Source organism: Ovis aries, chromosome 17 (assembly GCF_016772045.2).
Source record: "Ovis aries strain OAR_USU_Benz2616 breed Rambouillet chromosome 17, ARS-UI_Ramb_v3.0, whole genome shotgun sequence".
In the NCBI taxonomy this organism is placed as follows: domain Eukaryota; kingdom Metazoa; phylum Chordata; class Mammalia; order Artiodactyla; family Bovidae; genus Ovis; species Ovis aries.
Window position 1 is genome coordinate 15,866,995 of NC_056070.1, and position 14,080 is coordinate 15,881,074.

Consider the following 14,080-nt stretch of genomic DNA (forward strand, 5'->3'; position numbering starts at 1 on the left):
TCAGGTAGTCTGGTATTCCCATCTCTTTCAGAATTTTCCACAGTTTATTGTGATCCACACTGTCAAAGGCTTTGACATAGTCACTAAAGCAGAAATAGATGTTTTTCTGGAACTCTCTTGCTTTTTCCATGATCCAGTGGATGTTGGCAATTTGATCTCTGGTTCCTCTGCCTTTTCTAAACCCAGCTTGAACATCTGGAAGTTCGCGGTTCATGTATTGCTGAAGCCTGGCTTGGAGAATTTTGAGCATTACTTTACTAGCATGTGAGATGAGTGCAATTGTGCGGTAGTTTGAGCATTCTTTGGCATTGCCTTTCTTTGGGATTGGAATGAAAACTGACCTTTTCCAGTCCTGTGGCCACTGCTGAGTTGTCCAAATTTGCTGGCATATTGAGTGCAGCACTTTCACAGCATCATCTTTCAGGATTTGAAATAGCTCAACTGGAATTCCGTCACTTCCACTAGCTTTGTCTGTAGTGATGCTTTCTAAGGCCCACTTGACTTCACATTCCAGGATGTCTGGCTCTAGGTGAGTGATCACACCATCATGATTATCTGGGTTGTGAAGATCTTTTTTGTACAGTTTTTCTGTGTATTCTTGCCACCACTTCCTAATATCTTCTGCTTCTGTTAGGTCCATACCATTTCTGTCCTTTATTGAGCCCATCTTTGCATGAAATATTCCCTTGGTATCTCTAATTTTCTTGAAGAGATCTCTAGTCTTTCCCATTCTGTTGTTTTCCTTTATTTCTTTGCACCGATCACTGAGGAAGACTTTCTTATCTCTTCTTGCTATTCTTTGGAACTCTGCATTCAGATGCTTATATCTTCCCTTTTCTCCTTTGCTTTCGCTTCTCTTCTTTTCACAGCTTTTTCCTCCTTCTAATCTCCATGCTCAACTGTGCATGCCTGCTCAATCACTTTAGTCATGTCTGACCCTGTATGACCCTATGTAGTGTAGCCTGCCAGATTCCTTTCCATGGGATTCTCCAGGCAAGAATACTGGAGTGAATTGCCATGCCCTCCTCCAGGGGATCTTCCCAACCCAGGGATCAAACCTGGGTCTCCTGCATTGCAGATGGATTCTTTACCCCTGAGCTACTGGGGAAGCCCATGTCAATTGTATGTTAAAGTAAAGAGATTAAAAGAGCTTTCCTCCTCTTCTGCTTCACAGAGGCCTGACCCTCACTTACCTGGAACAATTTAGCTCACTTACATAACCCTGAAACAGTTTCCAAGGTCACAGTCAAGTTCCGATGGGCTGAAATTTAGATGCTTATTCCTGAAGTAGTCCTGATTTCTTCGGGGATGAGCTTATACCACTTGACTCCAGAATGAGGGTGTGAGGGATCCTTGTTAATGTTGTGCCTGCTCCCCACTGAGAATTGGATGGAAGGTGATGGGAAGGCAGCTGTAAATTCCATTTCATCTTGGAACCTTCTCTAGCAACATAAAATCCATTTGACCGTGAGGTGATGCAGCTATTGCCTTGGCCTCATTAGCATCACAGTTCAGTGAGCTGAGAGTTCATGGTCTCATTCTTCTCACTTGTCAGCACCCTGCCTTTGAATAAGGTCAATGTCATATTCAGAGCTGTTGTTGTTCAAGAAATCCCGTTTGACAAAACAGGGCAAAAATAGCTACTGCAAAGTGACTCTGAACTTAGCTGCTGTGTCCCATCAGGGAGTGGTGGGAACACAGTCGCTGGGGAAATGTTTGGAATCATGACTGTGTGTGCACCTGTTCTGTGTCAGAGCATATTTCTTACTTTAGATAAATGCTGACTTTTGCCTGAGAAAGTAGCTTTCTATCTGAGGCTATGAGCTCTTTCTTAAGAACTACAAATATCTTCCTCTGTTTTTCAGAGTTGACGCAGAATTTAATAATGTTGCCTTTTCTGCCAAGACTTTTATTCATTGTTTCCCACCTCAAGTCGATGAAGCATGATGGAGTTATTGTCCTCATTCTGCAGTTCAGGAAGCAGGGCCAGAGGGTTAACCCACTTGTCTGTGACAACATGTCAAAGCAGGGATGGAGTTGGCATTAGAAATCGTTTCCTAGAATCTTGGCTCAGTGCTTTCTTTAAAAAGAATTATGAAAGTTCCAAGTAACAACAAAAAAGCACAAATAATCAAATACAAACATGTTGGAACCCATCAGTCTCAGAAATTTTGCAGGAAGCATGTATTTCTAGACAGACTGGAAATCTCCTTTGTGTCCTGTTTGGTTCGCATCCCTAACTTTTCCTTCCCTGAGAAAATCAATATCCTGAATTTGGTATTTTATACTGTCCGATTTTTCTCTATATGTATGTATCCACAAAAATATGGTACAGTTTTGCACATTTGGCTTTATATTATTGCTCTTGTCTTGTCTGAATCTTTTTGCTTTTTGCTCAATATAGTTTTTAGTATACATTCATATTAATACGTACAGCATGTTTATTCACTTTGTATGTGTGTTAGTCACTTAGTCGTGTCTCGACTTTTGCAATCCCATGGACTGTGGCCTGCCAGGCTCCCCTGTCCATGGAATTCTCCAGGCAAGAATACTGGAGTTAAAAAAAAAAAGTACTGGAGTGGTTTGCCATTCCCTTCTCCAGGGTACCTTCCTGACGTGGGGATTGAACCCGGGTCTCCTGCACTGCAGACAGATTCTTTACTGTCTGAGGTACAAGGAATTAGATTCCATGTCATTATAAAGATATATAAATATATGACAGATTACCTCTCTGTAATCATCATTTAGATTTTTGGTGCTATTTAATATAAGCAATAATACAATGCAAATTCTTATACCTTTCACCTTCTGATTACTTTCTTAAACCCTGCTTGAAAAAAAGAATACTCTTATGGAGATAAGTATAGAGATTCAGTTGCTCTATCTAAATTCAGTCCTAGAGTAATGCAAGAGTGAGTATCAAAAGCAACATTTATCAGCTATATTTACATTGGAGAAAACTATAATTGAGCAGGACACTATATGAGGCCTTCATGGGACACACCCCTCCCCTAGACACTGTTGTAGTTCCTCTCCGAAATACCTAGATGACAGTATCTGATGCACATTTCTGAGTTGTATTACAAATGGAAGAAGTCAATTACTGGCTACCATGAGCATGTAACCCCCAGACCTATTGACGCCTGTGACACTGCCCTGTTTCGTCACCATCAACCAGTCAGAGAATTGTGCACAAGCTGATCACATCCTTGGGATGCCACTCCCTCATTTTGCCTTTAAAAATGCTTTGCTGAGGTCAGCTGGGGGGTTCAGGCTTTTTGAGCACTAGCCATCCAGGACTCCTTGCTTGGTGCTCCACAGTAAACACTTTTTAAGTCACTTCAGTCGTGTCCGACTCTGTGCGACCCCACAGACGGCAGCCCGCCAGACTCCCCCATCCCTGGGATTCTCTAGGCAAGAACACTGGAGTGGGCTCCCATTTCCTTCTCCAATGCATGAAGGTGAAAAGTGAAAGTGAAGTCTCTCAGTCGTGTCTGACTCTTAGCGACCCCATGGACTGCAGCCTACCAGGCTCTTCCATCCGTGGGATTTTCCAGGCAAGAGTACTGGAGTGGGGTGCCATTGCCTTCTCTGACAGTTAACACAGCACTTACCTTCACCTCAACTCAGAGTCAGTAGATTAGCTTCCCTCAGAGTGGGTGAACAGACCCCAGCTGGTTCAGTACCAAAACCAATCCACGTTCCATGCATAGCATGATTTTCAGTTGCTATTTCAGGATCTATCATTATATCTTGAAATCTCACCTATTTAGTCATTACTAACTCTGCATGTTTCTAGAACCAGACTGGAATTCCTGGGCCTGCAGGATTTGTGTCAGGGTGAAAAAAAAAAAATGGCCTCAATCAAAGTGATGGACTGGTAGGGGTGTGCTCTGAATAAAGCAAGTTTTATCATTACAGAAATAGAAACAGTGGCTTGAAAAATTTAAGATCATCAAATGCCTTCCTTCTAAAAAGCATGCCATCAGGAGAAGGGGTGAAATTTCTATGGATCATCATTTCTATGTATCTGAAAGCACTGTCTTTATGTGGTAGAAATGAGCAAAGGATGGCCATTTGTTTGACTTATTTTAGGAACCTTGTAGTCTGTTTAAAATGGCTAATTTAAAAATCTTCACATCAACTATGAAACTAAATCATTTTGAAAAGTTATTATGCTTTGTTCTGGATTCTCAGAATTCTGAGGAAGCTGGTCTATTGTGTTAATACTGGAATTGCTTTTTTATGCCACCAGCTAACTGAAGACTCTGTAACACAGTTTGGTGGAAAATTACTGGCACAGTACTGGAGACACTGGGTTTTTCACTTGTCTCCTCTGACTATGAACCTTATGAAACAGTCACCTAAACATCTTGAATATAGGATTACCTTAAATCCATGCTTTGCAAGTTTTTTTTTTTTTTTTCCCATGTTGACCCTGTAGATGTTAAATCAATTTGGTGGGTTGGGAACAACATTCAAAAGAAAGCAACATGGAATGTGAATATGAAAGTGTTAGTCGCTCAGTCCTGTCTGACTCTTTGCTACCCATGGACTGTAGCTTGCCAGGTTCCTCTGTCCATGGGATTTCCCACGCAAGAATATTGGAGTGAGTAGTCACTCCCTTCTGCAGGGGATCTTCCCAACCCAGGGATCAAGCTTGGGTCTCCTGCATTGCAAGCAGATTCTTCACCATCTGAGTCACCAGTGAAGCCCAAGGGTAAATAGATTTCATAAAATGTGTGTTACAAAGGGATAAACGTGTGCCTAGCTGGAGAATTATATGAAGTAAAATTCTTTTCTACTGCTTTCAAAAATGTTTGAAATGTTTATACCAGGTGATTTCAGAAAGTGTCTCAGGGACCTCTCAGATATGGTTATGTCCATATTTAAAATTCAACAGGTGCTCCCATTTTTTAAGGAGGAAGCTCAAAAATCTCAGAATAGTAGCAAAACTCTTCATAATTCTTGCCTCTGCGATCATGCTCTCCAAGGACATGGTGAACTCCCACTTTTCCTGTTTCCACAGTACTGCCTCAAAGGTCCATGCCTTTGCTGACACTTTTCTCTCAGCATAAAATGCTCTCAGTAGACACAAAGCATTACCTTTGTTAGAAACCCTTCCAAATCCGACTATTCTTCACTGAATTGGCCACTCCTTTTCTTAGACCCCTAATATTATTTCTACTGTCTCGTGTCATAGCCCAGGATCGCATACACTTGCAGTTAATAATGGTTTAAAAATCTATCCCACCCTGCTGACCTTGGAGACTTGGAGGTCAGGTCTTTGTATTATAAGAGTTCAGGTTTTTTTCTCCCTTTTTCTTATACATGTGTACTCTGTTCTCCCTTGCTTTTGAAATAACTACTATTTTAAAGCAATGCATATTTATTGTAAGTGTCTCAAATGACATTAAAAAAAACCAGTTGAGTGAGGGATTGATTGGGAGTTTGGGATTGCCATGTGCACACTGCTGTATTTAAAATAGATAACCAACAAGAATCTACTGTTTAGCACAGGGGACTCTGCTCGATATTCTGTAATAGCCTAAACTGGAAAAGAATTTGAGAAGGAATAGGTACATGTATGGGTATAACTGAATCACTTTGCTTTATACCTGAAACTAACACATTGTTAATCAATTATATTTCAATATAAAAAAAAATATATATGTATATTTTAAAAAGGCAGCTAAAAAATCACCCTAAGGCTCACAACCCAAAGATGAACACTGTTAGTATCTAAACCGATGTCTTGTTCTGCCTGCAGTTTAATAGAGAGGCAAGTGTGTGCACACACACACAGTGACACACAAATAAATTCACACATGCACACACAATGTTAAATAAATAAATTCATTTATTAATATGACTGATTTTTCCTTTCAGCAATGCCAAGGGCACTTTCGATGTCAATGATACACCCTTTTCATCATTTAAAATTGCTGATTATTATTCTGAGCCATGGATTATTGGGGTTTTATTTCGTTTGCCATTTATCTACATTAAGAGCCATGATGGCAGATACGACTTACTCCTCCCACACTATAAGCGTCAACTAGAAGGCACCATGCTTGTCCCTAGTGTCTTCCATTAGCGAGTGAGTCCTGCGCTGCCTCAGCAGTTCTCTTCAGGGCCTTCTGTATTATCCCTCCTCCCCTTTATCCTTAGGCTGTGTCCTCTTCAAGTCTTTGTGTATCAGAGCCTCCTACCTAACAATGCGAGGTCTTTAGGGAAAGTTTCTCTTTCTGAACAGAAGCATTGGGACTTCCCTGGTCAGCCAGTAATTAAGGCGCCATGCTTCCCATGCAGGGGGTGTGGGTTCTATCCCTGGTTGGGGAACTAAGATCCCGCATACACATTGTGGCCACAAAAATTAGAAAAGGAAAAAGGAATCGTCTATCGTTACACAGTAAAAAATTGACTTTTGACAGTTTTCCCATTTAGGAACTAATAAAGTAGAATCATGCATATATTTATTTAAAAATTTGCATCTCACCTTCCTAAAACAGGATATGAATCTGGATTGTCCTGACCTTCTTCTATTTTGTGGACATGAAATTCAAGATGATATATAATTGTTTTCAATGCTTAGTTCCATTTCACCAACCACTTCCACTCTTGGTAGATATAAATTGCAAATACATTTTATTAGGAAATATTTCCTCTACTCTCTGGAGCTGAAGTCAAGAACTACTCAGATATATTATTTTAATAAAAGGTAATATCTAGTACAATTTTGGAAAGTGTAAAGCTTCATTATAATTAAAGCTTATTTGTGTCATTTTTAATGTGATCAGATTCAGGAATATATCTGTCTCTTCAATGTAACAAGATAGCTTGGGTATAATCCATATTGTTCTTATGTATTTTCTTCTGCTTTTAGCCTCAGCTATAGCTCTCAGGAGTTCTTCATCCCTTAATTTGTGGATTCCATGGTAGAGTATATAGTATGATGGTATTAACCCAACCATTTTCTTAGGCTTTTTGTGTCCGTCTCTGTATTCTAAACTTGAATTCCATCTCACTGAGACTCAGGGACACTATGTCATAATGTACATTTCCTTAGGTTTAAATATGAACCATATGCCATTGGCTTCCCATGCTCTAGTTGTGAGTATGTAGAGATCTGAGCAATCGGTCACTTCCTGCTCCCTTCCTCAGTTATTGCATATAATTAACTATTGCCTCTTGCATTGTTCCTCTTTCCATCCATATCTCTGCTCCTTAATGGCACTTGTTCTCAACCAGAATAGACTTTACAAGGCACGTTTGCAAAGTCTGAAGATATTTTTGGTTATCACAATGCAAGGGTACTAATGACTTCTAAATGATAGAAGTCAGAATGCAGTTTAACATCCCACAACACAGACTATAGGCCCACTCTCCGCAACGTGTTAGCCAGTCCAAAATGTCAGTATCACCTAAGTTGAAGAATCTTGCTACGTAGAAGCTGATTTCATGTGTTTTGGTTGAACTTCAAATTTCACCTCTGAGATGTTCAGTTTGATATAATCTCGTGATTCAGACTAGCTGCTTGGTCACTAAAAATGGAAAGTTATGTCTCACACGTCATCCACATTGTATGCTTTCGTTGAAGTCAGGCAGCACTCATCATTAAAACTTTTCCCTTCTTGGTAACTGTTATATGACCAGTTATACACAATAGGGAACGAGGGAACCTGAGGCATATTTCTAAGTAAAGTATGAGTAAGTAAGGAAGTATGATTATCCTCAAATACTCTCTGCTCCAAAGTGGCATTTGTTGTTTTGGAAACTGCATTTACAAATATGTTTTAAAAAACCCTGTGGGCAGCTTAACTCTAACACAAATTTTCTTCCCCCCCCCTTCTTGTTTTTCAGACATTTCACATTTTCAAGAACAGAATGATTTAAAAGGATTGCTAGAAAATCTCCATCAAAATATCCAAGCCAAAAAGAGAAAGAATGTGGAAATCATGTGGCTGGCTGCAACGGTAGGCACTCTCCTGTCAAGCATTATTCCTTGTCCCCGTGATGATCAATCCGCAAGCATATTGGGTATCTGTTCTGTAGGGTCCAACTTCTGCACTTTGGGTTACCCGATGTCACTCTCCATTATCCAAGAGATTAGGCATCTAGCTTATCAACAGACTAGAACACAAGATAGAAGATGTATTCAGCAAGAAAAAATCCTATTCATTAGCTTTTCTTATAAATTCAGGATGTGTTTGCTACTTTGAGGTTAAAATCAAGTGTCTGTGATTTTCTTGATATTGTGAGTTGCAGTGTCAATTGCCCATCTCACTATGGTTTTGCAGTGATGCCCTAGAGAAGTATGGTTTCAACAGAATGTGATTATCCGATCTCTGACTCACAGCCTTGGTAGGGCTCCTGGACATAGTGTTTTGTTAATGAGCTTGTAAATGCGCTTGTTCATCTCGATACTGGCATATAATTTATTACCGATGGATGGCTCTTGGAGTAATGAGCTATATTTTGTATGGTCTTTTCTCATTTAATGGCACCCTCAAGGTAAAAGATATATTTGCTTTCCCACCCCAGGTTTCTATAAGATCGAGGGAGAAAACTATGCCTATATTTTTAAGCTCTTATCTGGCAACCATTCAGGCATAGCTCACATGAACGTATGAATTTTGTTAAACATTCAGGCCCAGAGATCCTTGCACTAGGAAAGGATCTTTTCATCAGGAAAGACACGCTTTGGAGATCTTTTTGATGCATGTCATATTTGTACTTACTGCACATACAGGGCTGCTTATGTGATTTGGAGTTCAGTGTAACAGATCTTCTCGTGTGTGCTATTCATTTTCGATCAGTAGTACTTAAAACAAAGGCTTTCCCCTACTGCAAACGGTTCGATTATTACTTACTCTCTTCTGGGAAAAAGGAATGGATAATTTACCATGCGTATATATAAAATAATTTACCAAGAACAAGGCAGAGGAAAGCTGCTTTGGTTTCCCTTCATGCCCTCTTGGAGCCCCAGGGAAGAACATCAAAGGTAACAGTATGAAAGATTGCTTTTGAGCAGCTCATTTACACTGGTCCCATTTAGCATCATCCTGCATTACATGAGGTTGTTTTTAATAGTTCTTTGTCCCATGTCTGCTCTTTACATCTTCAAAGACTGCTATGGTTGCTAATTCTCAGAAAAATTTCACAAAGACAGGTCATAAGTTATTTTTGCAACATTACTAATGACATGATAGCACAAAAGGACTTTGATAATTGCTCAAGGCTCGCTGACAACTTAGGAACATATACACATGTCATCATATACATACTGTCAGTCATGTGAATTTTTAAATTAAGGATGCGCAGAACCACAAGTGTATGTTTTTTCTGGTACATGTAGTTTTCTTATTTGAATATATAAAGAAACTTCCCATAAATCCTACATGTTTCTGAAAATGTTTTTGAAACGTATATACCAGTCAAATATGGCTTACTCACAACTTCCCACTGAATGAATGAATGGATGTTTGCCTGCCTTGATAAATGTACAACACCCATAGTGTGCAAATTTGACATTCTCTAGGAATATTGGCTTAACTATAAATAGCATGTCTGTAGAGTGATACATGAGTTTCAGTATCCTCTTTGTAAACCAGGACCTTGGTATTACTCTTCAAGAAATATAGAAATTCCCTTCAACATCTTCCACAGAATTTTAATTTTTGTCTCTATTTCTTCTTTAAAACAATGAAATATTGTTTTTTTTTTACTGTCTTATGTTCTAATTTAAAATATAAAGCTATTTGATTTTATCTCAATGAATTGTAAAAACTGAAAATGAGAACTTAAAAATACCAAAACACCAAATTAAGCTAATGTTAAATTAAATGTTAAATTAAGTTCATTTAGCTCTAAAGAGTTGTGAAATACAGAAATGAAGACCCAACCAGTCTGCTTTGAAGGAATTGCCCAAGCTTCCTCTTTTTTTTAAAATTTGACATGAAATATCCTTAATAGGATAGCTGCATATAATTGTAACAGTACATTTTAAAGAATATTCACTCTTTTTAAAGATTGTCTCTCACAAGTGACCATTGAGGTCTATATACTGCTATTATAAATTTAGTAAAGCTTTTGTTATTTTATACGAAAAATTTTGAAATACTGTTTATTTAAAAGCATTAGAGTTTTCTAGATTAAAAAAAAAGATTATATGTTGAAATCATGCTCTCACATTTACCTAGTCACATTAAAGATGGTGAGAAAGTATTTACCTAAGATCTATTAAGGAGTTGTAAATCCTAAGCTAAGTGTTGGAGTCATATTTAAATCATGGTAAAAACCCTTGATGAACTGTTTTATTATACCCTCTTTTCAAAGTAGGCAACTGTTAAGGCTTCCTTGATGGCAGATAATAAAGCAGACCTGTATTTCATCACATTAAATGTATCTTAAGTACATGTTGATTAACACTGTTGATGCTACCTTGATGATTGGTGTCGCATATCAGAGCATTACCAGGGCCAGGGAAGAGAATAGAATGGAGTGATTCACCTGTTACCTAGAAGGCAATGAGCCCATAAATTATTGCTACTCAGAGATTCTTCTTCTGGCTTACATCAGAATAACAAGAAAAAAAGAATTACAGAGAGAAGCAGAATAGGGCAGAAGTTAAAGACTTGGTCCTTGTTAGATAGAGTTATATTAGTACCCTGGCTCTGCTCTGTTGTGCATAAGTCATCTTACCTATCTAAACTTCAATTTTCTCATCTGTAAAATAAGATGAATATGCTTTCCTCCAGGCTTCATGTGCAGTTAAATTGGAAGAGCAGATCTATGTGAAATTTATTAGCATTGTACCAGGTACACAGTAGATATGCAATTAACAGTGGCCATTTGTGGCGTCCTAGCTCTTGTTAGTTGCATTGATGAGTGGTTTCCTTATCTGCTGCACTTGGCACCTTGTGGATGTTTAAAGTCTCATAATATCCCACAGAGATTAGCAAAGGTTATTTCAAACATATGTGAGAAGGTGTTAGCTCTTTAAGATTCAAATCAAGTGTCTTATCCAGGAAATACAGATTTTTTTCCCCCGTCACTAATAAGGTGTTACTTCTGAGCTGTGATTATTATCATTAGCCCCTGCAGCTTAGATACCCTCTCAGAGCATCGCTGCCTCTGAGGAATATTTACCATCTTACATGCCTTCAACAGCCCCACACCTCATGTACAAAGAGCTAAATAAATTAAATCTATTTCATCAGCTTTTGAAATGAAAAGGTATTATTTTTCCATTCCACGGGGCATATTGAAATAGTTGACTTTCATAAAATTAGCATAAACTTGGTAAGTTTAGACTAGGAGTGTTTAGAGGACTCTGATGCTTGAGAGTAATCTAAAATAAACAAGAAACCACTTCTATGTCTGTTGCAGATTTGTCGCAAGCTAAATGGCATTCGTTTCACCTGTTGTAAAAGTGCCAAAGACAGGACGTCGATGTCTGTGACGCTTGAACAATGCTCAATCCTGAGAGATGAGCATCAGTTACACAAGGACTTCTTTATCCGAGCACTGGATTGTATGAGAAGGTAGCCCACATGTTTTCAACTTCTTTCTTTTTAAAAAATGTTTATTGAAGTGTAGTGGATTTACAATATTGTGTTAATTTCTGAACAGCAAAATTATTTAGTTATACATATGTATATATATTCATTTTCATATTCTTTTCCATTATGGTTTATCACAAGATATTGAATATAGTTCCCAGTGCTGTACAGTAAGACCTTATTTTTTCTTTTATGGTTATTTTAAGGCTTTTCCTTTTCTTAATACATATTTTACTGGAGGACCAAACATTTAGTAACTTCACTGCATTTCCTTGACTTTGAGCTCATGACATGAAAGATAAAATAACTTTAAGTATTCCCTCTATTCATTTTAGGCAATAAAAAAAGTGACCAGATTTTGATCATGTGAATGGTGGATGTATTTCATTAACACATTTAAACCCAAGTTGAAGGGCTCAGGTTCCTTCATGTAAAACACTTGAAGAGTACAGTTCCTTTATGTACAAGTCCTTAATTGTACACATAAAATAAAGCTAAATCTTTATCCAAACAAATCAGCTATCCAAAAAATAGCATCAAATGGGTCATCCTAGCATGGCTTGTAGGGTCTTCCCATCTTTAACCTCTTTCCTAAAATTATTTTCACATCACTCATCGTAAAGATGGGATAATGGATCCTTTAAAATGGAGAATTAATATGATCATTCCACAGACATTTAAAATGTTCTGCCTGAAGTCATGTTTCCTGATTCATTTCTACAGTAATTAAATCTAAAATATAAGCCATAATGGGAAGGAAGAAGTGCCTCTTTCCCAGGGTCTATCAGCAAGGACATACGTTAATTAGAAACTTTAGGGAACTTATCTCTTTCTTACAAAGACTGACTCAAAAGCACAACAGGAAACATGGGACAGGCTCCCAGATTGCAAAAAGGAATGTCATATGATGCACTGAAAAGGCTGCTTCTTATCTGGCATGTCATTAGCTTCGCTTTTCTTTCAACTGCTGTAGTCTCTCCATGGTGAGGCGACGCTCACCTGTGCTCTTTCTGTGCCGTGTGTTTTCCCCGCTAATGAGAGGTTTCTGAAGCCCTCTGTTTTACCCCATTTCACGTCTCTTGGCATTTTCTTTGTTTAGTGGCGTTCTACCATAATTTTTGAATAAGTGTATAAGGATGTCTTTGAGGCCTGACATGAGCATCTCAGCCATACAAACACGTTTGGTTGTTAGAAAAGACTTTTTTCAAAAATTCTCTCTCAGCACTCACAGGGAAGATTCAGGCTCTGAGTATGAAACCTTCTGTTGTGCATTTAAGAAGTACAAATATCACTATGGATGGAACAAAGATGCCAGGTGTGGAGGGCAGGGCACAAACTGCTCCAGGTCAGAGACCTCAGAGGACTGGAATGAGTCCACCAACATAAAGTAATTTGCAAGTTAAATTTGTTACTTGTTTATTTAAGGTGGAGGTAAGAGAGGACCCTTAAATTAGAAAGGTGTTTTTTCCAACTGGTAAATAAAGGGTGTATCTGTTATATACATGTTGAAATATAAAACTGAATATTTTGGTAAAGTCTAAAGGCTGGAGGAACTAACATTATATGTCAGTATGTTTGCTAATGACATCACACTTATGGGGGTTCAGTTGTGGATTGTGACCTAAAGTAAGGCACTAGGAATTTAATCCAAAAATGTTGAAGACCATGACTTCCATATCCCCACCACTTTGGTGATATATATATATATACACACACACACATACATATATATATGTAAATTTCCAATCTGACGAATTTAGCCTTTGGTTTTTTGTACATGTGAGTACTGTGTGAGAGTATGAGGACTTGTCTGTGTGTGTGTGTGTGTTTAAGGGAAATAAGATATATTATTGTCTTAAATAACTTCCATACTTTCCCTCTTTGGGTACCATCTTACAAGCCCATAGCTTTATAAGCTCTGGCCACAGGGCAGAGTAGATGGGAGGAAGGGACTTGGGAGCCAGCTGTCCTGAGTTTGAACCTTGGTCACATGCCACTTATCAGCCAAAAAGAAGTTAATCTCATCCTGCCTTACTATGTGAGGCAAATTGGTTGCTCAGTCTTCTCCTTATGTAAAACAAGTATGCTAATAATAATAGCCCTTCTTAGGAAGGTCTCAAGGATTAAATGAACGGATATGTGTTACATGATTAGAACAATGCTTAAGAACAATCACTGTATGGTATTTGTTAGAAAAATAAATATCAAGGGTCTTGGTCTTCCTGAGACAATCAAGTCTAGGCAATTATGAGTGTTATGTATTTTTGCAAATATATTATGACATATGGTTTGACTCCAATACCATATATTAATATTAAAATCTTATAAATAAGGTTTCACATGCAATGTTTTATCTATTTAAGAAAATAAGCTATTTCAATACCACCTTGAAAATGTACATGTGCTTACAAATGCTAAGCTAATTATGAGTGGATTGCATTCATTAAAGTTAGTCTAGATAGGTGTCTTATAAATATTTTATGTGAATGTATATTGTTGTATGCCCTGACAAATAA

At 38.1% G+C, this 14,080-nt stretch overlaps 1 protein-coding gene across 16 annotated transcripts in view; it reads left to right on the plus strand.

Moving 5' to 3' along the window:
* Positions 1 to 14,080, plus strand: part of INPP4B (inositol polyphosphate-4-phosphatase type II B) — an 887,198-nt gene that overhangs the window by 820,928 nt on the left and 52,190 nt on the right. For all 16 annotated transcript variants that reach the window (XM_015101375.4, XM_042234315.2, XM_060400642.1 and 13 more), the window contains 2 exons: positions 7,864 to 7,976; positions 11,392 to 11,546. In XM_015101375.4, the coding sequence (XP_014956861.3) occupies positions 7,864 to 7,976; positions 11,392 to 11,546 (268 nt within the window). The remainder of the gene's footprint in view (positions 1 to 7,863; positions 7,977 to 11,391; positions 11,547 to 14,080) is intronic.